At 49.2% G+C, this 18,218-nt stretch overlaps 1 protein-coding gene across 2 annotated transcripts in view; it reads left to right on the plus strand.

Moving 5' to 3' along the window:
• The window catches only part of rspo1 (R-spondin 1), a 37,215-nt gene that overhangs the window by 16,702 nt on the left and 2,295 nt on the right, over nucleotides 1–18,218 (plus strand). For both annotated transcript variants that reach the window (XM_035403626.1, XM_035403620.1), the window contains exons 3-5: nucleotides 2,381–2,572; nucleotides 6,052–6,201; nucleotides 8,608–8,823. In XM_035403626.1, coding sequence (XP_035259517.1) covers nucleotides 2,381–2,572; nucleotides 6,052–6,201; nucleotides 8,608–8,823 — 558 coding nt within the window. The remainder of the gene's footprint in view (nucleotides 1–2,380; nucleotides 2,573–6,051; nucleotides 6,202–8,607; nucleotides 8,824–18,218) is intronic.

Genomic DNA, 18,218 nt, shown 5'->3' on the forward strand with positions numbered 1-18,218 from the left:
CCCCGAGGGCCCCGAGCGGGCCGTGTTTGCGGGACGGTTAAATATTCAGCGGCGCGATTGCTGCCTTATCGTCCCGGGACGCTGATAAGCACCTCGGATTCCCTGCTTAATGACCCCCCCCTCCCCCCGCCACCGCTCCCAACCCCCCCACCCCACCCCACCCTCGTTCCAGCCCGTCCTCGCGTGGGGTAACCAAGCTGCCGTTTGGCCTGCAATCTCTCTGGGGGGCATGGGGGGGGGGGGGGGGGGGGGGGGGTGAGTGAAACGCCTTTCTAACGCTTTTACCACCCCAGCTTATCTCCCCCCCAGGCCCAGTGGCTGATAGATAGCCCCCCCAGCGTGTGTATATTTGGAGCTGATAGGATGCTGGAACCCCCCGTAAATCAAGCCTCCTGCCTGACTGAGACTTGGGCACCGAAAACGCCCCCCCCCCCCCCCCCCCCCCCAGAACGGGACATGCACTCTGACTCACTTTTCATGCAACTGTTCCAAAAGCAATTGTCCTCTGAGTTATGCTTTCAATTTGTCTGATTTCATTTATTTATTTTTCAAAAAATAAATATTTTGGTGGAGGGGGGCGTAGACAAAAACCCAAAACGCAAGCTTTATTTAAGCAAAAAGAACTGAGCTCTTGTGCTGCCCTTCATCTCGTTAAGGCTCGTGGAGTGAAAGTGGTGGGGTGAGGTGGGGTGACTCATCATGACTCTGCTGTGAGGGAAACAACCAATGATTGGGGGTTTTTTTTTGGCTATGCATCTGTAGGAATTACCAGGAAGTAGTCAGAATGTATACACCAATCACTGTCAGCGTTGTTCTCCTGGCTGTGAGTAATGCATTCCGTGATTGGTAGAGCCCCTCTGTTTTGCTTTTCCTGTTCGGGGGGAACTCACTTTTCCTCGGCCATCTTGGGGCTGGAGTTTTGGTTGTGTTGCTCATCATTGTCAGACCTCCACAGTAATCCAGCATTAGGAAAGAAAATCTCTTCAAGATCTCCGCTGGCCAGTGTCACGTAAACAGTGAGAAACTGTTCAAACACAGACACTTGGCATAGCCTCTTGGAAGAATTAGCAGCAAACATTAACCCGTTGAAGGAATTCGATAACCCAGCACTTAACTGATGTTTGACGCAAAAGGTTCTCTTTTCTGTTTATTTGTTACAGAGAGATCATTTCCGTTTACATTTAGCTATTAGGCAGATGCTCTTATCCAGTGCGACTCAAATAAGTACGTAAAGATTGGGGTCAGGCAAATATTCAAGGTCACGACCGATAGCGGCAGCCAATGATACTTCGTCTTGTAACGTACAGTTAAAGTACAGTTAAACGTCACAGTACAGATACAACGGGGCGATGTTGAGAAGCGAATGAGTTAGAAGCCCATGCAGAGAGTTCAGAGGTCATGTGATATTTTTACTGGAGGGTTTGCTGGCGAGTACAGGGTTGCTCTGAGATGGGGAGCGTGGGGGAATGTTCCAGGCATTGTTGCTGGTAAGCAGCGTGTACACGGACCGTCTGACCTCACACAATGGCCATCCTTTTGTACTCAGATGATGATGTTTGATGTTTTTTTTTTTTTATAAACTCTTCAAAGTAAAGAGCCAGACACATGCGTAACGTGATGACAAAAGGATGTAGCATTTGATTAGGAGAAAAAAAGGCTTGTTTTTTTTTCGAGGGGAACTGTTTTGAGGGGTGTTTTGAAGGGTACTGTCAGCTTCGATTTAGGCCGAGCGCCTCCTTCCAGTTTATGAGAGTTCGAGAGGCTCGAGGGACTTATTCCATACTCCTGAATCCGATCCCTGGAAACAGACAGCCGTGAGGAGCGTGCTTTTTTCTGAACGATACGCGGAGCTGGCTAGTCACAGGATCAGAATGGCCCGGTCGAGGGCGCTTCCATTTGGAGAGTGGAAATACGCTGTTCTTCTGCGCTTAGCAGAATGTTTATGTTTGTTTCCCATACATTCAGCTCCAACGCATTTCTGAGGTGCGTGAGACAAAATACAGCAACAGTGAGCTCACCGAATCAAATGATCGACTGATTGACAGTGATTAGTTTGATTTGTTTAATCTCTTTCTTAAGGAATGCACTGAAAGCATATTGAAATAATATATATGTATGAGGATATTGCAACTATTCCTAATATATGGGTAAATACACAAATGACAAAAAACTGCAACTTTTTCATGTGTCAGTTTATCTAAAAAGACTGCTCTGAAGTGTATTATTTATTTCTTTATTATTTTAATTATATGTTCATGAGCCCACATATTTAAAGTATATTGTATTGCATTTTTTCCTTTCTGTTGGGATGACCTTGTCTTGCATTGACCTTTGACCTTTTGACCTCTGACCTCTGACCTCTGACCTCCTCCTCCCGCAGTAAGCACTGAGGTCCCGCCCTCCTGCTCGCGCGGGTGCGAGCTGTGCTCGCAGTACAACGGGTGCCTGAAGTGCCTGCCCAAACTCTTCATCCTGCTGGAGCGCAACGACATCCGCGAGATCGGCGTGTGCCTCTCGTCCTGTCCCGAGGGCTACTTCGGGGTGCGCAACCCCGACATGAACAAGTGCACCCGTGAGTGGCTGTCCGCCAAAAAACCGCCGTCCCGCTTGTCTGTGTGTGAGTGAGTGGGGAGTAAGAGGGTGGCAGTGCAGGGATCTGGGCTTTATAAACTCACAAGAGGTTGCAGGTTCAATTCCCAGGTTCCTATGGCTGTGCCCCACCTTGGAATTGAAACCTGCAACCCACCTGGAAAAGTGCATTACCTGAATTGCTTCAGGTAAACATCCAGCTGTATAAATGCATTGTGCGTAAGATGATTGTGGAATGCTAGTGACCCGGAACCTAGACATGAATTAGCTGAAAATGTCAGAAAAGCATGAAGAAGGGCAATTACGGTGGCGAGCGTGTGACTGTGGATACGACATGCGTGTCTCCTCCGGATTCTACTCTTCTGGGTTTTTCTGTGAGGGAGGGAGGGAGGGAGGGAGGAGGGAGGAGGGAAGGGGGCAGCGGAGGCCTGTTTGCTGTTTGAATGGAAGAAAACAAAAACAACAGATGATGGAGAGCGGGAAACATCTGTCCGTGTCTGTGTGCCGTTAGCTTGCGGTGGGCTTAGAGAAGCTCAGATCACCGGGGGACCACAGACACATGCCCGTCTGTCCCACCCCGGGACACCGCGGACTGGTTTCTCTTATTGGAAAAATGAAATAAATAAGATCAACGCAAAACAGCGGCGAACGCACCGTTGTTTGTCTGCCTTTTAAACATGAACAGGGCTTTCTCTTTTTGGCTTCTGATCAGGCCTGTTCCACACCAGCCCAGTCACTGCCAGGCTCTTTGTTGTTCTTGCTGTTGTTGTTGTTGTTGTTGTTGTTGTTTTTTGGGGGGATTTTTTGGCTTGTTTCTTCTCAGCACACGTGACTCAAAGCGAAGCCTTGCTAAAGGGACGCAAACCCACGCTTCCAATTACGAGAGTTCAGAAGTTCAGAAACCAGCGGCGAGCCCCCCCCTTTAAAACGGTTAAAAGCCCCACTTCAGCCTCCCCGTCCCGTTCCTGGAGCATGTGTGTTTTACGTTAGCCTGTTAGAGAGGAGCGCGGCTTGTAGTCATTTGGTTCTGTAATGGGACGGTGCTGTGGAGGGGGCTTTCTCCGGGGGGGGGGGGTGAGGTAGTTTTTCCTGACGTTCCTCTGTAGCCGTCCCAGACAGAGTCCTCAATTACCCCCTTAAACTCCCTTTGAGGGGTCAGGTCTGCGTGACTGAACCTGTCCCACACTGAAGGAGCACCGAGCACATTAGGCTAGCGTTTGGTCCTCGTGATGAGAGACAACGGCAACAGATGTAAATTCCACCCCGAGAATGAACTCTAGACCTTTTGTTAGCTTTTCTTGTGCATGAACTAATGTGATGCAAAGACACACAGCTGGCCAAGAAACAGCTGAGCAGCCAACTGTCCAGTTACTTTTGCTCCCCTAAAATGGGGGGACTTTGTGTAAAAAAAAAAGAAACAGAGCTGTAGGAGGTTTCTTCTTCTGCTGTCAGGACCCATATTGAGTTATTTACACTGCAGCAAGGAATTCCTTTTCTGCTAATGCGCGCTCCCTTAATGATAACCGCTCTGGCTTCTCCGGTCCCTGTGTCTCAGACTCCAGTCCGAGACACTGCAAGAATCCGTGCCGGGTTTTCCCCCGTGCGCAGCCGAACCCCCTCGACGGCTCGGTCCTGTGCAACGATCCCGTTACATCCGATACCCCTCCAGATCCCCGGGTCTTGTTAGCAACATTTGTCTTGTGTTAAGGGGCACTTTTTTTTTTTTGAAGTGGCCGAGTGTGAAACCAACGTCAGAAGCGGTTCTCAGGGGTTTAATGGGGGTAATTGAGAGCAGAGCTTGTAACGAAACTCAGCGCTTGCCCCCACAGCACCCCCTCCCCCCCTCTCCCCTCCGCCCCCCTGTCCCTCCCCACCTCGAGACCAGCGTGCTGCATGCAGAAAGCTTGCATACGGCAATGCACATACTGTGCTCGAATATGATCACAGCATTTATGTGGGCATAACTAGACGACAGTCCCGAATCCCAAATGCTTTGTTGCAGAATTTACTGAACGGTCAGCGAACAGGGGGCTAGGTTCTCGCGCGGTACCAATTTTGGGGCGACCAGAACTTTTGTAGCAACATTGAGACGACTGTGCGACTGGGATTGGACGTAATCCACTGAGAGAAAAAGCTCATTAAAACTTGGGAAATGGGTTAGCTGGTTTTCTGTTTGCTTCTGTAGATGTTGTTTGAACCCCAGGTGCTGACATTTTATCCTTTTCAGAAGTTCTGCGGGCTTTTTCCTGTAGAATACTGTAATGGAACTGCGGGTCATATGGCTCTCCTGAAACGTTTTGTTTTTTTAACGTTCTGTTGTCTTCAGGCGATTTGTTGCATCTGTTTCTCCCTCCTCCTTGGTTTTCACAGGAAGCATTAGTGGCATTTTTCCTATGAAAGCAATAAAAGTGATAACTGTGAAGCGGGGGGTGCTCAGTTTGTGTTCCAAAGACGTGATTCGTGTCAGGTTTTCGTCGTGTGTGAGAGGGCAATTAGCCCTAATCTAATCTCGTTAGCGGCCTGCTTTGAGTGGCTGGGCTCAGCTCTTAATGAGGAAGAGCTGGGAAGCGGAGCTGTTGACCCCACTGAGCTGAAGACTGAACTGGAGTGCCTCCTCTCAGGTTGAAGGAGGGGGGGGGGCAATGCACTTAACCCTTTAAGGTCTGAGATCACAGATATGAGATTAGAATGTTCTTGACTGAACATTCTAACGCTGATGTAACAATCGCTCTGGCGATTTAAAGCGACGGAGTTCTAGAACACCGACTGGCAACATTCCAAAGAAACCTGCACACTTCAAAGGCTTGTGATGAGGATGGGCAGAGAGGGCCCGTTTCTCTGGTTATGACCCCAACATCTGCTCTTATTTACTGCCGCCGCTCAGTCATTAACGTGGTTTGACATTTCAGCCACATTTCCTTGTTAGCTCGTGAACGTTATTGCTTCCCGACAGCAGGGCTGCCCAGCCCCTCGTTCCTGGAGATCTACCATCCTGTTATTTTTGCACACCTGATTCTAGTAAATAGCAGCTCAATGAGATGTCTAAGCTGTTGAATGAGGTGCGCTTTGTTCTCTTCGGTTGGAGTGAAACCCTGCAGGATGGTAGATCTCCAGGGACAAGGCTGGTCAGCCCTGCCCTACCCGAAACAGTTGTGGTCTGATCTGAGTGAACTGGTGCATATTCAGATGATTGGCTAAGTGATGAGTAGACAAGTGGTGATTGGATAATTGAAACGGAGGATGAAATGCGGGAAGAAACCTGAAAACACAGCAGCCCTCCTGCTGTAAGTCATGTGACCCGCCTCCTGTGTTCTGCTAAAGCTAACGCCTCTCTCTCTCTCTCTCTCTCTCTCTCTCTCTCTCTCTCTCTCTCTCTCTCTCTCTCTCTCTCTCTCCCTCTCTCTCTCTCTCTCTCTCTCCCTCTCTCTCTCTCTCTCTCTCTCTCTCTCTCTCTCATTTCAGGGTGTCGAATAGAGAACTGCGAGGCCTGCTTCAGTAAAGGTTTCTGCACAAAATGTAAAGAGGGCCTGTATTCCCTTAGGGGGCGCTGTTACAACAGCTGCCCCAAGGGCTTCAGCACCACTAACGGCACCACAGAGTGCATCAGTACAGGTGAGCGGCGTTCATCCTCTCCAGACCCCCAACCCCCCCCCACACTCCCGACCACCTGCATCACATGACTAATTTTAAAGGCAATGGTCATTGAACTTACCATTCAGTCCGTAGGTCGCTGCTCACATTCACTGTGGTAGTAATCGTCATATGTTTTGATTTGTTTTACCAAGTCATGTAAGCATACCTTTTTAAAACAAACGTCGTAGTCAGTAAAACTGATTCAGTTTTAGAATACAATTCCCATCAGGCCCTTCACCAACACCCCATAGACATCATAGTCAATGACTTTGCAATGCACTATGGGAGCCTGAGGCAAGAGTAGCATGGTAATGGTTGTGCATACTCCCTTTTACCGTGAAGTTTTAAAGAGAGGAATGTAGTATTGCCTCAGTGAACTGACAGAGGGCAGGTTCCTGTTCAAGTTTAGACAGTTAAGTTTAAAATCGTAAAGGCTACGATGATTGGCTGAGAGCAGGACTGCTCTCTTTGAGTGAATTCATCCCGCTGGCATCACCTAAAACGTTAAGTGTTGTCTTATCAAGCTGGGCAGTAAAAAGCCATTTTAGTGTGAAATTTCTTTGAAAGGTCCCCATAAGTCTGTCATTTCACAGGGCCCAATTTAAGAGGGGGGGGGGGGGGGGGGGGGGCGGGTCAGGATGTCCCCCAAGCACTTAACACATCCATCTTTCAAGGGCTGTTGACCTCTTCTGTGGCCTAGTAAGGACCATTTACTTATAGTACACACACACACACACACATTCACATGCCCACGCGTGCACTTGCACACACCTACGCACACACGCGAATCCACACACACTTTCACAAGTCTTTAAAAGTTGGATTTATGAGCGCGTGATGTGCCAAACTAAAAGAGGACCTGCCCAGGGTTCAGTTTCGAGTGCCTCCTGCGTCTCTTCACAGAACCTCAGCTTTGCGTCAAGTGCCACTTTGAGATGGGGGATGAGCGTAAGTGGCTCATGGCCTTCCTAGGCTCTCCGCAGTTGGAGTTTTTTAATTGATTGACAATGACCTGGGTCAAATACTTTATTTTAAATGCTTTAGCCCTTGGTTAAAATTCCATCAATTCACAGACAAAAAAAAAGAAACATCTATTTCCATTCTCCAGTGTTCAGAACTAAATGATTCTTCCCTGTGATTATTGTACAGTTTGGTTTTTGTAATACGTTTTTTTTTTTTTTTTTTTTGAAAATTCCCAGGAATCTGCAATGTGGTCGTTTTTTTAATTTTTTTTCGAGTTGCCCTGCTCTGTTCTTTCTCAATTTCCCGTGAGTCGGACTTGGAGAGCGCGCTGCGGTGCGGTACTCAGAGAATTTATTGATCACTTTTTTGAAAATATTTCTGTCACAGGCGAGTAAGTACCTTGCTAACGGCTTCGCTTTCCGCGAGGAGGCCGCTCTCTGTGGTCTTTTGGCCGGGGAGCCTCCCCCGGGTGACGTTTCTGGCGCGGTTTCGCGCTATCTTGCCTTTCTCTAATGTGTTACTCCAGTAGTACTTCCCTCCTGCTTTTTTCAGTCTGTAGTCATCGCCTTGGCAGCGTGAAGTTGCCCCCCCCCCCCCAATCCAGCTCCCCCGACCCCCCCTCCCCAAACCTCCTTTCCTTTCACAGGCACAAAGGCCATGAATTCCCTGGGCAGTTATAATGAAATGTTGAAATTCTCCCCGCGATTAAAAACAGCTCAGACCAGATGGAGTCGTGACTCCTGCTCAGAAACATCCAGTAAAGGTTTTTAACGTTTGTCGGTTCCCAAATCTAATAATTACAACATGCCGTCTTTCGCTCATGAGTCACGGCTGGCGTTCGCTAACGTCGAATTTGCCGCATCTCAGACATGCGGTCCGCTGTAATTCAAGATCGTATTCTTAATTTTCCAGTTTGCACGCTTGTCATGTGGCATCGCGCTTCTATGAGTTCTGTTCAAACCGTGATTCCCATTCTAACCCTTTCAAGTACTTTCTACATCCCGTTTATACAAGCTCAATGACCCATAAAAACATGAGTATGCTCTCATATAAGGCTATATGATGTGTGTTATAGTCCATCAATGAAGTAATATAAAAATGGCTTCAGTGACCTGGTAAATTGATACCATCCCAAGATCACCTCTTTCAACCCCAGCCCAAACCACGATAATTTAGAGTCGATGTGGATTCTGATCAAGGAATCAGACTCTTTAGGATCAGGAATAATATCACGTATAGCCTGAAGGTGAAACTTTTCAAGACAATCTCCAAAATCCCCCCCCCCCCCCAAAAAAAGAAATAAAGCAAATTAAAAGTACCAAAAAAGTCATTTATTATCTCTGTGTCAGAGAACTTTAGGTGTTGTCCTTGCATGCGTGCACTTCCCTTGCTAACCCTGTGTCCGTGCTGGATTTCCCACAGTGCAATGCGAGCTGGGGGAGTGGGGCCCCTGGGGGCCCTGCATGAAGAAGAACAAGACCTGCGGTTTTAGGAAGGGGACCCAGGTCCGGTCCCGCGAGCCCACGCAGACCCCCAGCCCGGACACTGTCCCGTCTCCCGTCGCCCCGGCAACCTGCTCCCCGGAGACGGAGAGCCGCAGATGCACCGTGCGGAAGGTGCCCTGCGCTGGGGGCAAAGGTGAGGGGGGGTGAGGGGGGGGGGCGGGGGAGGGGGGGGGGGGGGCGGGGGAGAAAGAGGGGATGAGAGAGAGAGTGGGAGAGAGAAGGAATGAGAGAGAGTGGGAGAGAGAGGGGATGGAGAGAGAGGGGTATTGAGAGAGAGAGAGAAAGAGTGTGTGAGTGAGAGGTTAATGTGCAACAAATATTCATCAGTTTAAAAGAAATGAACTGTACCCTGCAGAAATGGATGTACCAGAATGCATTGTGAGAAATCAGCTGCACAAATGGGTGCAGTTTCATCAGCTGGTTACTTTTCTGTCACACCTCTGTCTGTCTTGTGTGTCTTTGCGACCGTCAGTGTACTACTCGTTTCTTGACCACGATCAGGGTGAGCGAGACACCCCCCGCCCACCCCCCCCCCCCCCTCCCCCCCTTCCCTGATGCGGTTCGGTTCGGTGTGGTCCAGCAGATTTGGCACAAACGCCGGGCCTCAGCGTTGGCTGGCCGGGTTCGAATGGGCATTGCCTGCCGGCCTGCCGTTGCGCAATCTCCCGCTGGGTTTATATGAGGCCGCAGAGGAGCCCCGCCCGTTCCCGCTCGTTTATGAAAGCCGTCGGCACGGTTACGATTGCAAAAAAAGGTAGTTCGGTTTGCGCGCTCTGTTTGTTCGTTTTTTTTTGTGAGTCGAGCTCTTCCTGTCAGCTGAACAAGGTGGGACGTTGGTGGGATTTTTCAAAAGCTGTCTGACTGTGCATGGTCATGTGTGTCATGCTTGTCCGGTCATGTGATGTTCAGGTTTTGGCACAGTGCTGGGTGCTCTCTGGCCTGTAGGTAACTGATGTGCCAAGATGGACTGAATGGCCTGTTCTCATCAGTATGTATTCTTATGTTCTTCTGCTCTAGATCATCTGAATGGCCTGTTCTCCTCATTATGTATTCTTATGTTCTTATGTTCTAGATGGGCTGAATGGCCTGTTCTCCTCATTATGTATTCTTATGTTCTTATGTTCTAGATGGTCTGAATGGCCTGTTCTCCTCAGTATGTGTTCTTATGTTCTTGAGAGAGCGCACAGCTAGAGCTTGAATTCTCGAGGGAGTGTTGGAATTGGGCATGACGGTCTATTGCCATGTTAAAGTGGCCAATAAACTCCTAACCATGCAGTCCACATAAATGTTTGGCCCAAGTGGCACAACCACTTAGTGTAGCAGTTTTTTTGTCTGAGCTTGTACTTCTTTTGGGAATCTGAAATCTTATTTTATGTGTGAATAAACAGTTTAGATGTACAAATTAAATTATATGGAAATGCACAGACCAAAATGATTAGGGATGCGATTGTTTTTTTTAAATACCAGCTGGTATGCGTGTATTTAATTTTATTAAAAGCTGGATCTTGGATCGGGGACGGCAGGAGGGTCAGTGGAATTCATTGCTTGCTTTCCCCTGTTCTAATGAACACAAATTTTCTGGAGTAGCAATAAAACGGACCCTTCGAAAAACAAAAGAAAAAGGCGCGGCCTCCAGCTTTTGGGCGGAGGGCGGAACCTCGCGGAGGCGGGAGAGGGTGAAAGGCATTGTGGGATTGTGCTGAGGAGTGGGGCTGCAGGTGGTCATATTTCCACGTTCTGGTGGCCTGGTTATGACACGCTAAGCCGAAGGTTCTCTCTTAATGGCCCTTAAAGTGTTTTATTGTGACAGGAGAGGACAGAACGAGAAACCGAGAGAAGGACTGCTGGTGAAAAAACTTTTTTTATTGCTTTTTTTTTTTTTTTTTTTTTGGCGTGGGAAGGGGGGGATTTATTTTTTTGAGATTAAATGAACGATATCCCCGCTTGGTGTTATTGTATAGCTCTTGTGACTGAGTGTGGGTGTGTCTTACTGCGGTCAATGACTGGTCTGCAACAATGTGTGTTATAGAACACTTACTGCCTCTATGTGTTTATACAGCTGTTATGACAATTTATGCATTAAGCAATACAAAGTGACCGTGTCCTCTGTTATGTTATAACAGAGTGGGTCCTAAAAATAGTAGCGTTGAGTCAAAATATCAAATGATCTCAGTAAACACTCTTGTCTAAGATTAGTGATTAAGTGTTCGAATGCTTGTTAGGCTAAACAGTTTTGTTTAAAAATCTAGATTTTTCTCATGAAGTTCTCACTAACAAATATCCTTTTGAAAAAAAAAAAAGAAACTCAGAACATTGTGTTAAAATAAGATAATTTATTGGTATGACTCCTGCTGTGTGTGAGAGAGAGTCTCTTTGCGGTGTCATTATTCTTTCGGAATGAACAGGAGTTCCACGTAGAGCTTGGGGTACGTTGGGGGGGGGGGGGGGGGGGGGGGGGGGGGTTGGGGGGGATCCAGTTATTGAAATATTAATCTTTGGAGAGACATAGACTACAATATGAATGTAATACGTCAATATCTGATGACTGGAGCATTCTAACATTCTAACATTTCCTGAAAATAAACAAAAAGAAAAACAAACAAACAAACAAACAAAACGATAAACGTTGCTGGGAAGCTACCCCGCGTCGGCTCTGACCATTTGAGCCGGAATGGCGTGTTCTTCTTCCTTTTTTCTCCCCTTATCTCTATTAGTCTTTCGCTCTCCCCTCTTGTGTTTGGGGTTCCTCACTGGGGGGGGGAGGGGGGGAGGGAGGAGAGGGGCTCGGTCCGGGACGGGACGGGCCGGTGGCTGCGAGAGGCGGGTGAGAAATGAGCCCCAAATTTACGCCGCGTGACGCCCGCGTTCCGGAAAGAATTTCCACTCCTGGATCATAGGAATAATTAACAGTGAAGTATTATAAACTGCCCCATAAAAATGCTACACCGCCTGCCAGATTTTCTAAACTTAGTGACCGTGTGTATTCAGGGGGGTGGTGGTGGGGAGGGGACAGCGGGGGGGGGGTTCTAATTATTTACATGAATTTTCTGTTTTTAGAAGTTTCTAGAGACAGAGAGAGAAGAGTCTCTGATCTTGGCACGATGAAAGGTACCTGTGTGGGGGTAGAGATAGAAGTATTGTGGGGGGGGGGGGGGGGGTTAGCCCGTTCTGAACTTAAAGAATGTTCACAGGCTTGGTGCTAATAATTTTACGCTATATTATGATTATTATGATGCGATAACGACAGGGTGCTAGACAGGAAGCTTGATCCCTTCACTGACGTGCCTTTGTGCTGTGCGTAAACTGGTGACATGCATCATGCACTTATTGCACGTTGCTTTGGATAAAAGCTTCTGGCAGATAAGCATCATGTGATGTAATGAGCGTTCAATCGGGACGCAGTTGTGGAACTGGCCAAGGGGGCGGCGGTATAAGGGAGCGGGTCAGTTTGGGAGGGGGTCACAGACTCAGTATGGGGTGAGGTGGGGGGGGGGGGGGGGGCACACTATTGCCAACAGTTATGTTAGCCAATGATAATGCGCTATTTTAGGGGGGAAAAAAGGGGTGGCACCTGGTGCGGCCAATCAAATTTCAGAGGGGGCCAGTACCCCCCCCGGCCCCCTCATTGGACACGCCCTGGCACCAATACGTACTGGCGGATCAGAGACTGGTTCCCTGTTCTGGTGCGGAGGGGACAGAAAGATGGCGCATTTAACTGCTGTTTGTCAAGTTCACACAAGCACACAGCGCATAGCGCACACACATGCTTCTGCTTAGTGGTGCTGTTGTAGCAGAGCGGTGATGCTGTTGTAGCAGAGTGATGATGCTGTTGTAGCAGAGTGATGATGCTGTTGTAGCAGAGCGGTGGTGCTGTTGTAGCAGAGTGATGATGCTGTTGTAGCAGAGCGGTGGTGCTGTTGTAGCAGAGCGGTGGTGCTGTTGTAGCAGAGTGATGATGCTGTTGTAGCAGAGTGATGATGCTGTTGTAGCAGAGCGGTGATGCTGTTGTAGCAGAGCGGTGATGCTGTTGTAGCAGAGTGGTGATGCTGTTGTAGCAGAGCGGTGGTGCTGTTATAGCAGGAGCAGAGCGGTGGTGCTGTTGTAGCAGAGCGGTGGTGCTGTTGTAGCAGAGCAGAGCGGTGATGCTGTTGTAGCAGAGCGGTGATGCTGTTGTAGCAGAGCGGTGATGCTGTTGTAGCAGGAGCAGAGCGGTGATGCTGTTGTAGCAGAGTGGTGATGCTGTTGTAGCAGAGCGGTGGTGCTGTTGTAGCAGAGCGGTGATGCTGTTGTAGCAGAGTGATGGTGCTGTTGTAGCAGAGCGGTGGTGCTGTTGTAGCAGAGCGGTGGTGCTGTTGTAGCAGAGCGGTGGTGCTGTTGTAGCAGAGTGATGATGCTGTTGTAGCAGAGCGGTGGTGCTGTTGTAGCAGAGCGGTGGTGCTGTTGTAGCAGAGCGGTGATGCTGTTGTAGCAGAGCGGTGGTGCTGTTGTAGCAGAGCGGTGATGCTGTTGTAGCAGGAGCAGAGCGATGGTGCTGTTGTAGCAGAGTGATGATGCTGTTGTAGCAGAGCGGTGGTGCTGTTGTAGCAGAGCGGTGATGCTGTTGTAGCAGGAGCAGAGTGATGATGCTGTTGTAGCAGAGCGGTGGTGCTGTTGTAGCAGAGCGGTGATGCTGTTGTAGCAGGAGCAGAGTGATGATGCTGTTGTAGCAGAGCGGTGATGCTGTTGTAGCAGAGTGGTGATGCTGTTGTAGCAGAGCGGTGGTGCTGTTGTAGCAGAGTGGTGATGCTGTTGTAGCAGAGTGATGATGCTGTTGTAGCAGAGTGATGATGCTGTTGTAGCAGAGCGGTGGTGCTGTTGTAGCAGAGCGGTGATGCTGTTGTAGCAGAGTGGTGATGCTGTTGTAGCAGAGCGGTGGTGCTGTTGTAGCAGAGCGGTGATGCTGTTGTAGCAGAGCGGTGGTGCTGTTGTAGCAGAGCGGTGGTGCTGTTGTAGCAGAAGGATGATGCTGTTGTAGCAGAGTGATGATGCTGTTGTAGCAGAGCGGTGATGCTGTTGTAGCAGAGTGATGATGCTGTTGTAGCAGAGTGGTGATGCTGTTGTAGCAGAGCGGTGGTGCTGTTGTAGCAGAGTGATGATGCTGTTGTAGCAGCAGCAGAGTGGTGATGCTGTTGTAGCAGAGTGGTGATGCTGTTGTAGCAGAGCGGTGATGCTGTTGTAGCAGAGTGGTGATGCTGTTGTAGCAGAGTGGTGGTGCTGTTGTAGCAGAGTGGTGATGCTGTTGTAGCAGAGCGGTGGTGCTGTTGTAGCAGAGTGGTGGTGCTGTTGTAGCAGAGCGGTGATGCTGTTGTAGCAGAGTGGTGATGCTGTTGTAGCAGAGCGGTGGTGCTGTTGTAGCAGAGCGGTGATGCTGTTGTAGCAGCAGCAGAGCGGTGATGCTGTTGTAGCAGAGTGATGATGCTGTTGTAGCAGGAGCAGAGTGATGATGCTGTTGTAGCAGAGCGGTGATGCTGTTGTAGCAGAGCGGTGATGCTGTTGTAGCAGAGCGGTGATGCTGTTGTAGCAGAGTGATGATGCTGTTGTAGCAGAGTGATGATGCTGTTGTAGCAGAGCGGTGGTGCTGTTGTAGCAGAGCGGTGATGCTGTTGTAGCAGAGCGGTGGTGCTGTTGTAGCAGAGTGATGGTGCTGTTGTAGCAGAGCGGTGATGCTGTTGTAGCAGAGCGGTGGTGCTGTTGTAGCAGAGCGGTGGTGCTGTTGTAGCAGAGTGATGGTGCTGTTGTAGCAGAGCGGTGGTGCTGTTGTAGCAGAGCGGTGATGCTGTTGTAGCAGAGTGATGATGCTGTTGTAGCAGAGTGATGGTGCTGTTGTAGCAGAGCGGTGATGCTGTTGTAGCAGAGTGATGATGCTGTTGTAGCAGAGTGATGATGCTGTTGTAGCAGAGCGGTGGTGCTGTTGTAGCAGAGTGATGATGCTGTTGTAGCAGAGTGATGATGCTGTTGTAGCAGAGCGGTGGTGCTGTTGTAGCAGAGCGGTGGTGCTGTTGTAGCAGAGCGGTGGTGCTGTTGTAGCAGAGCGGTGATGCTGTTGTAGCAGAGTGATGATGCTGTTGTAGCAGAGTGGTGATGCTGTTGTAGCAGAGCGGTGGTGCTGTTGTAGCAGAGTGGTGATGCTGTTGTAGCAGAGTGGTGATGCTGTTGTAGCAGAGCGGTGGTGCTGTTGTAGCAGAGTGGTGATGCTGTTGTAGCAGAGTGATGATGCTGTTGTAGCAGAGTGATGGTGCTGTTGTAGCAGAGTGGTGATGCTGTTGTAGCAGAGTGATGATGCTGTTGTAGCAGAGTGGTGATGCTGTTGTAGCAGAGCGGTGATGCTGTTGTAGCAGAGTGGTGATGCTGTTGTAGCAGAGCGGTGATGCTGTTGTAGCAGGAGCAGAGCGGTGGTGCTGTTGTAGCAGAGTGGTGATGCTGTTGTAGCAGAGCGGTGATGCTGTTGTAGCAGAGCGGTGGTGCTGTTGTAGCAGAGCGGTGGTGCTGTTGTAGCAGAGTGGTGATGCTGTTGTAGCAGAGTGATGATGCTGTTGTAGCAGAGTGATGGTGCTGTTGTAGCAGAGTGGTGATGCTGTTGTAGCAGAGCGGTGATGCTGTTGTAGCAGAGCGGTGATGCTGTTGTAGCAGAGCGGTGGTGCTGTTGTAGCAGAGCGGTGGTGCTGTTGTAGCAGAGCGGTGATGCTGTTGTAGCAGAGTGATGATGCTGTTGTAGCAGAGCGGTGATGCTGTTGTAGCAGAGCGGTGATGCTGTTGTAGCAGAGCGGTGGTGCTGTTGTAGCAGAGCGGTGATGCTGTTGTAGCAGTAGCAGAGTGATGATGCTGTTGTAGCAGAGTGGTGATGCTGTTGTAGCAGAGTGATGATGCTGTTGTAGCAGAGTGGTGATGCTGTTGTAGCAGAGCGGTGGTGCTGTTGTAACAGAGCGGTGATGCTGTTGTAGCAGAGCGGTGGTGCTGTTGTAGCAGAGCGGTGATGCTGTTGTAGCAGAGTGGTGATGCTGTTGTAGCAGAGTGATGATGCTGTTGTAGCAGAGTGATGGTGCTGTTGTAGCAGAGTGATGATGCTGTTGTAGCAGAGTGGTGATGCTGTTGTAGCAGAGCGGTGGTGCTGTTGTAGCAGAGCGGTGGTGCTGTTGTAGCAGAGCGGTGATGCTGTTGTAGCAGAGTGATGATGCTGTTGTAGCAGAGTGGTGATGCTGTTGTAGCAGAGCGGTGGTGCTGTTGTAGCAGAGCGGTGGTGCTGTTGTAGCAGAGCGGTGATGCTGTTGTAGCAGAGCGGTGGTGCTGTTGTAGCAGAGCGGTGATGCTGTTGTAGCAGAGTGGTGATGCTGTTGTAGCAGAGTGGTGATGCTGTTGTAGCAGAGTGATGATGCTGTTGTAGCAGAGCGGTGATGCTGTTGTAGCAGAGTGGTGGTGCTGTTGTAGCAGAGTGGTGGTGCTGTTGTAGCAGAGTGGTGGTGCTGTTGTAGCAGAGCGGTGATGCTGTTGTAGCAGAGTGATGATGCTGTTGTAGCAGAGCGGTGATGCTGTTGTAGCAGAGTGGTGATGCTGTTGTAGCAGTAGCAGAGTGATGATGCTGTTGTAGCAGAGTGGTGATGCTGTTGTAGCAGAGCGGTGGTGCTGTTGTAGCAGAGCGGTGATGCTGTTGTAGCAGAGTGGTGATGCTGTTGTAGCAGAGTGGTGATGCTGTTGTAGCAGAGTGATGATGCTGTTGTAGCAGAGCGGTGATGCTGTTGTAGCAGAGCGGTGGTGCTGTTGTAGCAGAGTGGTGGTGCTGTTGTAGCAGAGTGGTGGTGCTGTTGTAGCAGAGTGGTGATGCTGTTGTAGCAGAGCGGTGGTGCTGTTGTAGCAGAGCGGTGATGCTGTTGTAGCAGAGTGGTGATGCTGTTGTAGCAGAGTGGTGATGCTGTTGTAGCAGAGTGGTGGTGCTGTTGTAGCAGAGCGGTGGCGCTGTTGTAGCAGAGCGGTGGTGCTGTTGTAGCAGAGTGGTGATGCTGTTGTAGCAGAGCGGTGATGCTGTTGTAGCAGAGCGGTGATGCTGTTGTAGCAGAGTGATGATGCTGTTGTAGCAGAGTGATGGTGCTGTTGTAGCAGAGTGATGGTGCTGTTGTAGCAGAGCGGTGGTGCTGTTGTAGCAGAGCGGTGATGCTGTTGTAGCAGAGTGGTGATGCTGTTGTGGCAGGAGCAGAGCGGACAAAGACTGGCCGGCTCGGAGTCTTTAAAGCAGCGCGTTCGAGGCCTGAACTCTAAAATTGCTTCAGACTGGCTGCCTGCTTTAGCCGCGCTACGATATTTCTGTCCTCAGCTCGCTGATATCTGGCCTTCCTGATCATTAATGACAGCAATAAAAACACTCCGCGGAGCAGCAAAACCTTCCAGTTGCTTGTTAAACATTTTTTTGCCAATGTTGACAGTTACTCATGTGTTTCATAGTTTTCTTTACTGAAAAATAAATTGTGGCGCTAGCAGTTTGTATTTTTTTGTAACTGAACACTCGTGTGGCCAATAACTGCTCTTTTATATGGTTACCGAGGGGTTATAAAACAGCCTTTTAGAGACGGGTGAGTAAACATATCGTTTTCCAATGATTTCCCAACAAAGATTTCATAGATTGAGCAAATACACGCTTGAGAGCTTTACAAATAAAAGAGGCAGTTGATAGAGAGGGAGAGAGGGAGAGAGGGAGAGAGGGATAGAGTTTATGTGCTTGGTTTTGCGCTGAAGCATTGATAGGGGTTTTATGCCCTTAATTATTTAATGAACTCGACTGATATTTTAACAAAATGGTGTGTGTGTGTGTGCCCTGCGATAGATTGGCGACCTGTCCAGGGTGTAATCCTGCCTCTCGCCCGATGCATGCTGGGATAGGCTCCAGCACCACCCCCCCCCCCCCCCCCCCCCCACGACCCTGCCCAGGATAAGCGGGTGTAGATAATGGTTGGATGGATATTTTAACTAAATTTCTAGAGAAGCTCTAATGCCTCTGCATGAGGCGGCTTACTGTGATGTAATCTCTGAGTGCAACCTGGTGTATGTACGGCCAATCAGCTAATTGAGTCAAGGTGGGAATGCAAACCAACATGCACACTGGCCCTCCAGCAACCAATCTGCTCTGGGTTTGTATTAGGATTAGGTTTACTTAACTGACAGTCACTTGCACTGTGACAGTGGGTTAAAACTGGGACTATGGTTAGGATAGGGCTAGGATCAGGCTTACATGACTAACCACTGCTTGCACTGACAGAAGGTTTGAAATTATTGTTAGGATTGAGTTATGTTATGGTCAGGTTTATTATTATGTTTAGGATAGGGTTAGGTTAGGGCCAGGGTCACGTGAATAAACAGACACTGGTACAGTGACAGAGGGTTACAGTTACGGTTATGTTTAGGACAGGGTTAGAATTAGGTCAGGGTCCAGTTTACCTGAATGAACAGACACGCACACTGTTGTGGGGGATACGGTTAGGGTTATGGTTCGGATACGGTTAG

This window comes from Anguilla anguilla, chromosome 1 (genome assembly GCF_013347855.1).
Source record: "Anguilla anguilla isolate fAngAng1 chromosome 1, fAngAng1.pri, whole genome shotgun sequence".
Taxonomy (NCBI): domain Eukaryota; kingdom Metazoa; phylum Chordata; class Actinopteri; order Anguilliformes; family Anguillidae; genus Anguilla; species Anguilla anguilla.